The sequence below is a fragment of the Aedes aegypti genome, chromosome 2 (genome assembly GCF_002204515.2).
Source record: "Aedes aegypti strain LVP_AGWG chromosome 2, AaegL5.0 Primary Assembly, whole genome shotgun sequence".
Classification (NCBI taxonomy): Eukaryota; Metazoa; Arthropoda; class Insecta; order Diptera; family Culicidae; genus Aedes; species Aedes aegypti.
In genome coordinates this window covers 294286385-294300871 of record NC_035108.1, presented here as the reverse complement: position 1 = coordinate 294300871, position 14487 = coordinate 294286385, and the positions used below count along the sequence as shown (strand labels likewise).

Genomic DNA, 14487 nt, shown 5'->3' with positions numbered 1-14487 from the left:
TTGGATATGTCTCTCCCAAAGTTTAGCCAAGTGCGTCACGCATTTTGGCGCCCCCTTAGAGCTTGCGCCCTTGGCGGGTGCCAACCTGGCCAACCGCACGCTACGGCACTGGGGACAGCACCTGCTTTTCAGCTTAATGTTCTAAGAGCACTTCCACAGTTAGAGTAAGGTGGGCCAAAAGTTCGACCTTAGTGGTATAATCACAGTTTCCAGGAAAACAATAGAGTTAAAACAAAACAAATACCATACAGTGAACCTTCAACATATTGGCTATAATTTTGATGAACAAACTTGTGTCAAAATATTTACCCATTTTTAGATATAACAGTTTCAAAATTGATTGTCTTATTCGAACTTTTGCCCTACCGGTGGGGCAAGAGTTCGAATCTATTGTGGGGCAAAAGTTCGCTGGCTAAAACCCAGTTTTCACACGATCAGACAAATGCAACTTAATTTGAAGATAAAATGTGGATTTTAGGCAATTTGCAAATTTTTCCGTGATTTTATACATGGATCGAACTTTTGCCCCGCTGATTCGAACTTTTGCCCCACTATGGGCCAAAAATTGTTTTCAAGCATTCATGCAAAAACTAATACACCTCAAAGCGACCTTATGATAGGCCTAGAAACGCCCTTACTTAAAATATTGAAAAAGATTTTATCTTCAATTGGTTCCATGCAACTTTCTTTGCCATTTTCGAATTCGTATATCATGTGGCAGGCATGATGACACTCTATGTTCAAGAAAGTTAAGCACATTTTTATGGCAAGCTTTACTTGATACCTGATTTAAGCTTTTAAAAATATGATGGATTACACAGATAAAATTTTTAAATTTCAATGTAGCGTAAACAGAAGAGTATTGTAAAAGTAAATCAAAGTAATCTTTTGTTACAGCATCACGTTTAATTTTCAACTAAAGATGCTTCAATGTTACATGATCGTGTAAATTTAAAGTGCATTCAATTGAATAATAACCGATTTGCTGTTGATATTTCAGTTCAGAAAAGATCCTCGACCGGTGGGATTCGAACCCACGACCCTCAGCTTGGTCTTGCTGAATAGCTGCGCGTTTACCGCTACGGCTATCTGGGCCATTATCTTCCCATCAAGTTAATTAATTACACGCCTCCTTCCAGCTACGTACATCCTTTGTCTTCCATTGCATCGAACTGAACCCACTACAATGTTGCTATCAAATCACTAGATAACAAAACGGCAAAAATGATTGATGGAATAAGAACTTCCAGAGCGGTAACCCAAATCTGTCATTTTGCCGTTGCGGGTGGGAGACATTCGAAGCACAGTATTGAAACGCTCAAATTCCGGGTTCAGTACTTTAATTGCTAACAAAAATAGTTTATTTATCTGATTTTGCTTCCTCTCGCTATGGATTCTACAACATTCTAGCTTAACAGTGACAGTAGCGGTTCAAAAATGTTGTTTTCTTGTTTTTATATGACAGTTTACGTTTAATTGTATCATCTCACAGTATATGTCCAGTAATTTACAAACAATCCCGAAAGACGTAAGGAGTCCACTCTGAAGTGAGATTTCATGCTTTCATCAAAGAGAAACGGCAATTCAGTTTCCGGGTAGCACTCACTAGCATTTATACGATTATACGATGCATTGTTGCTTTGCTATGCTATGGTTAGTCATGTTGTGTTTTTTATACAGAACCTAAGATAAACGATGACGCTCTGCTCGGTATGATCCACTGATTGTATCCTTCCGGTATGCTAAAGAAGATCATATTGAAGGTATTGTTGGTCGCATATTTTCTTGAATATGCCTTATTAGGTGCGGCTTAGGTCGACTCAGTACATTTGGGGTTTGCAATTGGTCTTCCTTACTGCTAAACTTCGTGCTTTACTTTGTGGGGGCCTGCTCTTTGCACTTCCGTCCCAGCAGTGCCAACCATGGCTTTATCTAGATAGGTAGAGTGTCATGAACAGTTCGTACAAACGGATGATGATAAAACGCAGGAGCATTTCCGAAACGAAAACTTTTTGAGGGGGGTTGATGATTTCATGGATGGGTGTTTTGACGTGGAAGTGCGTTTACTTCTTGAAGCAGGAAATCGGGTTGAAGTAACACTGACGGTACCGAATCTGGCGTTTCATCTCCGGGGCGCGGTACAGCTGGTCCCAACCGCCAGCTCCTCCGATGGCACTGCGGAAAAAAAAAAGAAAGGAAGCAAATGGTCAATCATACGGGCATTTATTTTCATTGCTAAAACACGGAATAACAAATCCCATTATGGAGGAATGCCTATTATTGCATCAAAGTGTAAAATAATAGTAAGGGTTACAGCTACTATAATGATTATGGATTGTAAGATTTTAATGAAAATTGTATAATAAGAAAATAGGAGCCCAGATAGCCGTAGTGGTAACGTACAGCTATTGAGCAAGACCAAGCTGAGAGTGTTAGGTTTGAATCCCACCGGCCGGAGATCTTTTCGGGTTGAAAATTTTCTCGACTTCCCAGGGCATAGCGTGTCTTCGTACCGGCAACACGATATATACGTGCAAACATGGTCAATTGGCAAAGAATGCTCTTAATTAATAACTGCGAAAGTGCTCGTAAGAACACTAAGCTGAAAAGCATGCTTTATTCCAGTTGGGAAGTAACGCCAGAAAAAAGGAGAAGATTTATGAAACGATACAATTCCAATTTTAATTGATGGTGATGATGATAAAAATAATATTAAAACTTTTCGTCCTTATGCCGTTGGCTATGGAACCAAAATAATCTGTCAGCTCATCAATTAACCCAATGAACACGTTAAACTCTATGAATATCCATGGCCAATTAACCAAATCCGATTGCAAAACAACACCCCCGAACTATTCCCACCCCCCCAAAATTCAACAATAGACACTCACTTGCTTTGGGCGTACTGAGCCAGCAGTTGCAGCTGTAACCGATCCAGTCCATAGTCATCCAGTGAGTTCGACACGTACGGGTTGTAGTTGGAGTACAGCTTTCGCAGCTCGTTTAGGTTTATCTCGGGGGCATCCTGAAAGCGTAAATCGACACAAATAACAATTAGCTCGAATTCGATATGTTTACTTTTCGATAGGATCATCTTTCGGTACTAGAGGATAATTTAAGCACTCGCCTTTGGGGCATTGAATCAATTGATAAGGCTACATTGTTCGTGCTTTGAGAATCGAGTGTCAAGCAAATTTCAAACGAAAAGGTTTTTATTGAACTTCTTGGAATGTCTTGCGGTTGCACAAAAACTATCAAGTTGGAGCTAACATGTATTTGAATTTATCACAATGTATCTTCTGTATATTGTATATTGATGAAATGCGGGCAGGAGCCTTAGCTCATGCATTCATGCATATTTATTTATGATAAGGTGAGACATACAGCAGCATGTTAAAATTTACATGGAAATCTTATCCTACTTCAGAGTATGAGAAACGAAATTTATGATATATTTCGAGCCATGTGTCTGAAATAATCTGCACGTTGTAAAATAGATTAACGAACATATTTATGTTTCGACCTTGAAATTTCGTTTGCTTGATTTCTATAGTTTGAAGTCAGATCTCCAACTGTATGCGTGACGTTTGTTCAGAGGGGTTTAGAGTCTTATAAGTTGATCCTAAACTGTTTCACCTTAATGGATTTCACTCAAACTCTCACAGTAGCCGAAAGTAGCTCAAACTCTCACAGGGCCCAAAAGAACAAATTTGGGAGATTTTTTTAGTTCGATAATTATGGACCACCCTTTTCTTTACACTAAGGGATGTTCCACCGAAAAAAAAAGTATCGAATTACCAGCACCGACGCACAGTGCTTCGAACGTATGGCTCTTGGAGACAAAAGTCAGAACTGGATGTTTAATGCGGTTTTGCCCTACGAAGTTGAGGAGAAAGTCGTTATACACAAAAAATCTCATTATTGGCATGAATGACACATATTACATCAGTTAGGGCATAAGTGGCTTTTACGTCACGTTTTTCATTTGACACCATAGAACAGTGCTCGATTTTAAATAAATATTTAAAATAAAAACGCATGAAAACGTACTTGAGTCGTTTAACGATGTATGTGGTATGCTTAAATGATGTATGTGGTATGCTTAAAAGATGTATGTGGTATGCTTAAATGTTAAAGTGTCTCAATAGCCAAATGTTTACAAACATATTAAAGCACGGATTATTCCAACGACTTAAATCAACCCCAATAAAAAAGGTTATATAAAATTTATTTTTATTTGCAATACAATTCATTTACCAGCTATTAATCATCCAAAACATATCAAACGAATCATTATCTTCTTTTCTACAAAGATAGTTGAAATGTCGTGGGTTTCTGTTTGATGATTATTAGAAACAATTTGATACATAAGCTACGAACGCGAGCTCTTCAGGTTCATTATTGTTGATAAGATATATATATATATATATATATATATATATATATATATATATATATATATATATATATATATATATATATATATATATATATATATATATATATATATAGGTTTTTCTTAAACATTCATTGAACGGTATGAAAGGCCTTCCCATGCCAGCCTTTAAGCCGAATAGGAAAACTCTGCATCGCCAATTTTCTGTTGGCGCGGAAGCAAAACTGGCTTTGCTAGTCAGTCGGAGTTTGCTTCACAAAAATATCGTATGATCTTCTATATTTACCCCATTTTTGGTGTATATTGCAGCAATAAAATTTGCTAAACGTATTGAACTTGTTTTCAAATACAGTACTGACCCGATTTTGTCAGCCCCCGATTTTGTCTACCCCCGATTTTGTCAGCTTTTTGACCCGATTTTGTCAGCCTATTTTAAATTTGTCAAAAAATTGTTATCGTCATGTTTTACCACGTTTATATTAAAATTGATGATGATGTTTTGATGCCATGCACGCATGGGCGTAGCCAGAGGGGACAATGGCAATGCCTTTTATTAAGTGTTAAAAATTGATTACCAATATAAGGGAGAGGGAGCCCCTGGTAAAAAATGGGCTACCCTCTTAAAAGTCTATGTAACCATGTAACACGTCAAAATATAAAAAAAAACAGGAACAAAATAAAATGACCCGATTTTGTCAGGTTCCCCATTTTGTCAGTCTAAAATTCAACGAGGGGCTGACAAAATCGGGTCCTTACTGTATCTTGGAGAAAGAATCAATGCTATAACAACCGTACATGAAATCCACAACATGATTTTTTCGAATACGTGGATTGGCAGAATACCATTGCTTGAAACAATCTTTATTGATGATTGTGGCAGCATAACTTAAAAATCATAAAATGACATACAATCGGTACCTTGGAAAGGTACCTTGAGGTACTTTTTTGTATGGGCTAGAAGAAGATAGGAGTTTTAATTTTCTTCTGTATTAAAGAGCTTATTGTTCAGAAGCATATTTTTCTACAATTTTTTAATATATATCACAGAAAATTAAACGGAATGACTCCTAATTACTTGTTTCAACACGATCCTTAACGACTTTCACTTTGAAAATGTGATTAGTATGGGAATATAGCGAATTTAAAAGGGATTGGATTGACACATAAACAATAAATTATATATAACGAAGAAACAACTTGTCAACACCTGGTGTTTTGGTTTGTTTTGATAAGCGCACGGACTTTCTAGTATCTGTATTACACGCTCAAAATATATGTCAACATCATGGCCTACTTGATTCTTTCGAATATGAAAGCTAATTTTTTGACTTTTGTCCAAGGGACGAAGCACTGTGCGACGTCATCATCTCAGCAAATTACATACGCATCGGTACTATTCACCATCGTTTTCGTATTAACTTGTCAACCGTTGACAAAACCCTCATCCAACCACACAGTATGGCATGTGTGATTGGTAAAGGTTCTAGTTGTGGAAACAAACAATCCTTATCATCGTCGTCAGTCTTAGATGTCATTCTAGCATGTCCCGGCTTCTTGCAGTTAACTTTATCGAGGCATGAATAGCAGGACACTACGGGCCACCTGTTGATACCGATTAACCGATACTGTATGTGTAGATAGTGGGGTGCTTTTGCAAATCTCTATTCCTTATGATGCACACACCAGCCATGCCACAGAACCGCAAGCAACTATGACAGGATTATGCATTCAAGTGGGGAAGTGCTCCTCTACACATGAAGTTATATGATGAGAGCATCGTAAATAAAGTGGCAAACAAATTGAGTCGTGTCTGGATACTATGAATCAAAGACCAAAAGGGTACGATGCTCGACTACTTGCGAGTGATGAGCTTTGTAGCCGTATTTTTTTATGTATGAATAGTCTAAAATAGTTTCCGTAAACTTTTATCACAAGACAGCTGTGAATTGTGAATTTTCTTTGATCCTATGTAAGGGGATTGACGTATTCTTGGCAGTCTACGCCGATGCCGCGCTTCTTTCGTAGTTTTCTCGAACGTGTTTGTCTGTTTACATTTATGCGCTGCTCAATCCTCTGTTGATTCACACTGACAGAATTGCTAAAAGCTTTTTGGAAACGTTTTTACAGCGCTTCCAACAGGTCAGTGTGGCAACAGTGCCTTCCCGATTTTGGTAACACCCGCTTTTGTCTATCCCCGATTTTTGCAACACCCGTTTTTGGCAACATTCCCTTCCCGATTGTGGCAACACATTGAAAAATATTTTCAGTTGATTATTAAGTACCGTAATCCGGGGGCAAATTGATCACTGGGGTGAATTTGATCAGGTCGGTACCAAATAGCATTTCCTTTCGAGGATTCTTAATACTTCGTTGGCATCACATACATTAAATGTTTTCTAGTTTATAGATGTCTAATGATGATTTTAAACTATTATATTTTTATTATGGGCAGTTTTGCATAGAAATATTCATAATTTTTGAAGGTGTTAGCAATATTGGAAATGTCAGTACTAAACAATCTGCTGGTGCTAAGCCTGCATGGAAACTTTGAGTGTAAAAATTTTGTGTAAGCTTCAGTGTGAACTGCTGGACTCATTTTTGAAATCGTATAGCATAATAAGAATAGTTTTATGCTCATAAAATCGTTTATTGTTGAATAATGTGCTTATTTAAAGGGAAATTGCATACATTCAGGCATATTATGCAGATTATTAAGTTTAATTTTGCAATAAAATGATGATATTCACGAGTTATAAGAATTTTGACATCATTTTCGGATTCAGGAGACCCAAATTTAGTAGAAAGGGAAATTTTTACATTCTAAAATATGCTTTATTAGTGATCAATTTCACCCCAATGTGACATTTTCAATTTTTGATATTACAACTAATTTTATGATACAGTCACCCCACAGTTATGGATCAACTAAGGGTCATTTTTCAGAACAATTTGTTATTAATAATCATGGTGACGCTGTACAAAACAAAATTACCTTCCTGGCACTGCAGAATATATTTGTTTTTGGGAATACAGCTTCAAATTCCCGATTATTTACGAAAAAGTATCAATTTTGCTAGAAATTTCAAACGATATCCACCCCACAGATGTGGATCATTGGGACAGGAGGATCCTTATTATGGATCAAATCGGCTCATATTATGGATCAAAACATTATAACAGCAATTTATCTGCGAGGAAAACAAATGGTGTGTTAGTGAAAGCATACGTTTTGGCGTTTGTTTCGGAATCGTCTTATCGTTGATTCATAACTGTGGTATGGTTTTTATTGCCCCACAGTTATGAATCAATGCTTCTGGGAATACGGTTAACATTTTATTTCCTACGGAAGGAAAAAATATGATTAAGCATATTATAATTGATTGCGATGCTATATAGATTTATGGTTCACGTAGGTAAAATGTGTTTTGGGTAATTCCAACTATATTTGAGAAGATATTCCAGTTTTAATGCAACTTTGATCCATATCTGTGTGCTATCCATAACTGTGGGGTGACTGTATGTTAAGTTTTATTTCATAACAAAATCGATTACATAAACTGATAGAGATCAATGAAGTACTGATTTTACCGAAATAAATTTGACAATATTTGAATTCCAAAGGATAACATTAAAAAAAATGTGAAATAATGATCAATTTGCCCCCGGAGTTGATTCAAAACGAATATGATGGCGAACATTGCGAACTGAGAAAGGTAATGTGGAAGTTTATTGAAAGTTATTTTTAACGTATAGGAGAAGTCTTATGAAGCAGGCTAGCTATATATAAACTATTGCTACATTGTCTAATCCGCATATTAAAGGCTGGTTTGCTACTGACAAGAAAAGGAATCAACTATTTCGTTGCGTGGAAATTTTCTTCCCAGAAATGGTCCAAAACATCTTATTTCTCTGATCACAGTACGCAGTCAAAAAGAAATGTTTATTTCAAATGGGGCACTCTGTAGGAAATTTCTTTACCCATTCAGTCAAGAAATTTTATTCTTAATCTGAAACGAAAGAGCATACCGTGGGACTCCGTTTTTGCAACATTTTTCAATACCATTAAATTTTGTACATTTTTGTAAATACCATTGCTTTTTTTGTTTTGGTCATTTGAACTAAAAAACTCCAGAGCTCCACCTTCGTTGACATTCCCCTGAAACGCACACACCAACTTTACGACGTTGGTGCTCAGGTTGAAGTATACTGCGTACCATATCAGAAATATCATTCAAGGGTGCAGACCGCATGAAATAATCAAAATAATCCTTAAGAGATCCTGGTAATCTTATGCTGAATCCTGGAGGTTCCTGGGAGCGAAATCCTATGTTTTTGTAGCAGGCTTCAGCGGATTATTGAGGAATCTGAACGAAGTTTGAGTATTCTTAGCAGGCAATTTTTTTCGGGATCCTGAGAATGTGTTACGGTTATTAAAGATACTGCGCAAAATTTGACGATTCGTACTGCACTCCTAATATTTCTAAAGTGTGTTATGAATTTCCAGCAGAACACTGTGAATTTCTAGCGTTATTTTATTTTGAGTAATTCTGACAAAATCTTAAGATGAAACATTTCGGAATGCAAACATGGCCGACACAATGACCGAGTTGTAACCCTACTCGATTTCAATGATACTAAACTGGGAAAACATTAGGCAAACGTTCCTGATCTTCTTATTTTAAGCAATATCGCAGTGTAATCCTTAAATTCCAAACGATAACCTCAAAATTTCTAGCGAACTCTTAGGCAAAATTCAATTTCTATCCGAATTCTAAGCAAGATCCTGATAATTCAAGGTTAGATCTTGTGGATCTCTAGCGAGCTACTTCCGAGTACCAGCGGGTTCCTGTAGATTCTCGATGGCCACATGAAGACTCCTATCGGACTCCGTTAATTTCATATGATTGATTTATAACTTATGAGCTAATCTTCTACAACACAATTGAACTCACTTCAAATGAATATTATAGTAAGCCTTGTAAGAAGCTTATTTGTGTATTGAACGAAATTATAAGCCGCAGTTATAGATCATAAAAGCTTCATACGGCTTGCAGGTCGCAGAGGTAGCATCACTGTTCAGTTTCATTTTGCATTTATTTCTCTAGGAATTTTAATTTTATATTTTTATGGAAAATCCTATTAAAGGTCTAGTCAACATTCCGTTTTAAAATATATTATAATTTTTGTGTACAGAAATTCATTTAAGCTGTTTCTGTGTGTTTTTTTGACTGCAGCCAATCGTTTGATTAGAGAGCCTTGTCTTGCGAGAAACATATTGTTAGAAAGGCCTATTTTAAAATTACTTTTTTTTTTTTTTTTTTAAATCTTTATTTGAGTGTATTTTAACGCACGAGGGCTAGTTCTACACTCTTTAAAATTACTGAATATTGTCAACTGATATGTTTATGTTAATTCAAGAAAATATATAGTTTTTTTTGACAGCTAGAAAATGTTTGTGCAAATACCTTCATGTAAAATGTATTATATTTTTGTATTCTAACACAGTTTTGAGAGATTGGACAGTTCTTGAATAAAGGTTACAACAGTTTACGTTTACAAAAAGCCTGTAAAACATCATTCAAGACATCTAAGTAATCACAATTAACATGATAGGTAAATAAATTCATAGAATGCTACTAATTTACGAAATTATGCTCTGAAGTGGACCATTTCAAAGTCTGGCCACCATTTTGAAGGAGGTAACAACATCCTAATGATATTCTTGAAATACAAAAATGGGTTCCAATTTTGGCACGGTTCCGTTTGTGGCAACTGAAAATTTCGACTTTGTTGCCAACAACGGAATTCCACTGTACTTGGCCTAATGTGATGGAATATGATGGTAATTTACAGTAAAAGCAAGTGTAATAAAAACTTGTTACGATTATCAGATGTTTTGTATTTATCAGAAATGTTTTGTTGTTAATATACTTGTAATTTTTTAACATTTAAAAAGACAGAAAAGTTAATGTTTCCAGTGGACGATTTGTCCTTTGAAGGAATCACCATACTAAACAATAGACTAGCATGCAATGCCCAGTGGCATAGTCAAAATACGTTTCTGACGAAAAGTTTTCCGGACGGAAGCGGGATTCGAACCCACACTTCTTGACGCGATGCGGCTAAATGCTTGATAACACTAACCGTACGGCCACGAAGCCCACAATATATCAATCGGATTTTGTGGGGCGATCTGAAGTGCCTGAGTATGTTTTCAAACTAACGAATTGATAATCAGCATAGAATTTTAAGAAAAATAATATCTCATACTGTGGATATCTTCATAACACGCTGACATAAATTTCAGAACTACAAAGGGATCGTTCAAATTTTACGTAACGCAACAGGGGGAGGGAGGGGGCCTTCCCTAGTGTTCAGTGCCGGATTTGGGCTTCGGGGGCCCAGGTCAGATCTCATAAAGGGGGATTCTCTTTACAAAATTCAGCACGTTTTGGGATTCCACAAACTAACGTATTGATTTTAAGTTTTGAAAGAGATGATTGGTCTGAACATATGAGGGGCCCAAATTCAAAGTAGTGTAAGTGACATTATCGGTAGTGAGCTATAAACATTAAAAAAATTCGACTATTTATAAGCTTTCCAATAGTGTTTTGAGGTGATTTTTTCATCCAAAAGGGAAATATACAACAATTGGCTGTTTGGCGTGAAAAATTACTGAAAATTTTCAAAGCCATTTCTTTCTTCATTCTCTGAAAAATAAACAAAGTATTTACAGTACTGGCAAGAAGAAAGTACTCATGGCCGATTGACCAGAAATTTGAACTGCATGTTGGGAATAACTTCAAATTAGATTTGTAAGTGAATCATCAAATTCTATGCAAAAGACTAAGTTCTATAAATCCGCAAATTTTTACGTGCGAATTTTGATACTTAGATACTTTGGAAACAAACAATTTAAGATAAGTATAATCTGCTACAAAGTTATGCACTTCATCTATGTGAACAAATATGAAGATGCATGCCTTTTTGTAAATATTCACATTTCAAAAATATTCCAATTTTAAAATTTTGGCATTTTCCTCAAATTAGTATTTTTTTAATAGCATCCAAACTTTTGAATAGAATTTGATTAATTTAGAATAAATCAAATTTCAAGTTATTAATGTGATGAAGTTCAGATTTTAAATCAATCGGTTCGTTAGAAGCTTACAATTTCCTAAACTTGATCATATTGTATGCAAATCGCCCTTGATGTACTTTATTCTTAGCAGTACTGTATATTTTATGAATTATACTCAAAGTATACTCTAAGCCTTTCAAAGAAAAATTTATCAACTACGGCATACAAAATAGAAAAGTATTTAAAAATAATAACTATCGCTTCACATAAGAATTTCGCTTACGCTTGAAGTTTATGATAGAATTTCAAATATGTTTAAATTCGAGAGATCTGATAGGAACCAGAAAAACTCTTTGAATTGAGCAGTGCTGTACAGGTTTTGCCGTATTTTTTAAGATCCTGCAAAAACGTTAAGCGCGTTTTCAATTCAAATATTTTTCAAAAACTTACTAGAGAAGAGTTTCGAAGATTTTGGCTTAATATTCATGATTTTTTTGTAATATATTGAAGGATAATAATTGACCAAACCATACTATGAGATTCAGATATTAGGTAAAGAAAATATATTAACTAAAATATTGGAAAGTTGACTTTAACGTTAGAATTATATGTCCAAATAACTAAAGAGAAAATATTATAAGATATCTATATATAAATAAAAATGGAGTGGTGTGTGAATGTCACGAAATAACTTGAAAACAGGACATCCGATTTGCACAATTATTTCACTGTTGTCTTCTTGAAGGGCTCCGACGTGTTCGTGTGACGAAAAAGTTCAGGGAAGTTATCGAAAAATTTGGTAAAACGGGGGAGTACAAATATGTCATTTTGTATAGGAGATACCATAACATTTTTTAACAGCCTACTTGATGACTTGATGGCAAGACAAAGTTTGCTGGGACCACTTATTCCAAAATGTTTTTAGTATTGCTGTGTGCGTTTGCAATGCTAATATCAAATGCGGTAACACCAAACGTGGCAAGATTTTTCATAAGGAATGCGAAGTCAAAATTAGCTTTTCTTTGCTAAGTTGGCGGTGATATGGATCACGGTTGCTAGGTGCCCTTTGATTAGTTTGTGTTACCGCGTTTGGGACGCATTTGAGCAAGACTTACACGTCAAACGCAAACAGCAATATTAATTTTGATTCCTGGGAGGCCCAAAAATTTTAAATTTTACATACAAAAGCTGTTACGTGGGGGAGGGAGGGGGTCTAAAATTGGCAAATTTTGCGTTACGTAATATTTGAATTATCCCAAAGAAAACAAACTTCTATGTTGATTATCAACGCGCGCACTATGGGCAATCAGGTGGCCAATAATCGAAAAAATGGCTTGTTCTGATAGGTTTTTCATGTACATCATTCCATAGGAAACATTTCTATTAAGATATTCCTGGAATATCAGGGCAAGATCTTTTATATTTTAATTAATACAGTATGTCAAAGTTAGAGTTTTCAAGAAAAATGACTAATTCAGTGCAAACATAAGGAACACATTGAATACAATATACTGCATAATCGTAATATTTTATACAGATCTTTATACACTGTCCGGAAGTTCATTCATAAAGCTATCGAAGGAAAATAAAATAAAATAAAAAAACTGGTACTTTAGCTCAGAAAAATGCGGGGAGTGCACTGAAAAAAACATATTTGATTTTATATCGAAACTTTACACATCCCATACTTTTTTGTCCCAAGTTGTCCCAGGCTAAAATTTATTCCCAAGGGTACTTTGAGGTGTGAACTAAAGGATCATAAAGATTTTAGCTGCACAAATTTGCACTTTTTTAATTTAGGGCTTTATGAATATTTCCAATATTTTCAACCATTTTTTTTTTATTAAAAACAGCTAAAAAACAATTTAGAGAACAAATAAATATCGCTAAATCATTCATTTCATAATTTTTATGTAAGTTCTAACATTTATAATGATTTGCACAACGCTAATCGCATAAATGGCTTATACGCATCATTAATAACAAAAATTACTATTTCGCTATAGACCATATTCAAAAGTTAGACCCGAAAACTTGTTTTTGAAAATAAAACATCAAATACGAATACAAATACAAAATTCATAAATACGACATGAGATGGAAAAAAATATTTTTGGCCGCCAGTTTGTATGAAAACCGTCCATAGTGGCGCGCAGAACAATTTGTTACTGGTGACTATTCGTACTCATGTTGCGTACACTAGAGCAGCGAGCTCGATTTGGCGCTCGGGGGTCATCTACACCTAGTACCTTTAGGGTCGTTGGAGGACCACTTAACGTCCGCGTACGGACTTCAAATTTTTACCTGATTTTTTTCTAACCAAAACGAGCACTTTACAATGACGAACTTTTAACATTTCGCATTTTCGAAAAATATGGGACGGCATAGCGTAGAGGCATCAATACGTCCTTAGCTTCCTGAAGGAATACCACGAGGTATTTCCGGGGGCACATCGAACTTGTAGCAGCCCAAGCCAAATAAAGGTCAGGCTCGAGACATGCATCCGTAAGAAACCGTAGAGTAATAGGCCGTTAAGTGAGAACCACACAGCCTAAACCCCATTAGTACCCCAGATAGTTAGTTTAGCTGGAAGTTTCTACCTTTGCTAGAAGTGCAAAAGTTCTATGAGAAATAAAACAAAAGAAAAAAGGATTTCCCGATAGCTTTCTTTACCAATTTTGCATGTGTATATTGTGTGACCAGCACGAAGGTGCTCTATGCTGCCGTTTATCCCTTCGCCTTTTTGCGTCCAAATTCATACAGACTTCTTAGTTTCGAAAAACCCTTTCTTTTGAAACTCTTGGCTTGTAGGTCCGAATACTTTAGATTTTCTTCAAGGTGATGAAACTGAAACTTTTTCTTTGTTCAACATACTGAAAGATTACACAGCGTAACAAAAATGACATTTTTGCGTGTCTCAAGGATCAAACTATGTGTCTCTTGTAGATTTGAGGTTGCTGTATCTGATGCCGTTCTCAGAAATGTTTCAGCACGTCACAATTTTTAGCTA

The 14487-nt window shown here is 35.7% G+C and overlaps 1 protein-coding gene across 2 annotated transcripts in view; it reads right to left on the bottom strand.

Moving 5' to 3' along the window:
* Positions 1–1323: 1323 nt before the first annotated feature.
* The window catches only part of LOC5566967, an 85595-nt gene continuing 72431 nt past the window's right edge, over positions 1324–14487 (bottom strand). For both annotated transcript variants that reach the window (XM_021845414.1, XM_001651331.2), the window contains exons 3-4: positions 2892–3025; positions 1324–2175 (exon numbers count right to left, since the gene is read on the bottom strand). In XM_021845414.1, the coding sequence (XP_021701106.1) occupies positions 2064–2175; positions 2892–3025 (246 nt within the window). In that variant the 3' untranslated portion in view covers positions 1324–2063. The remainder of the gene's footprint in view (positions 2176–2891; positions 3026–14487) is intronic.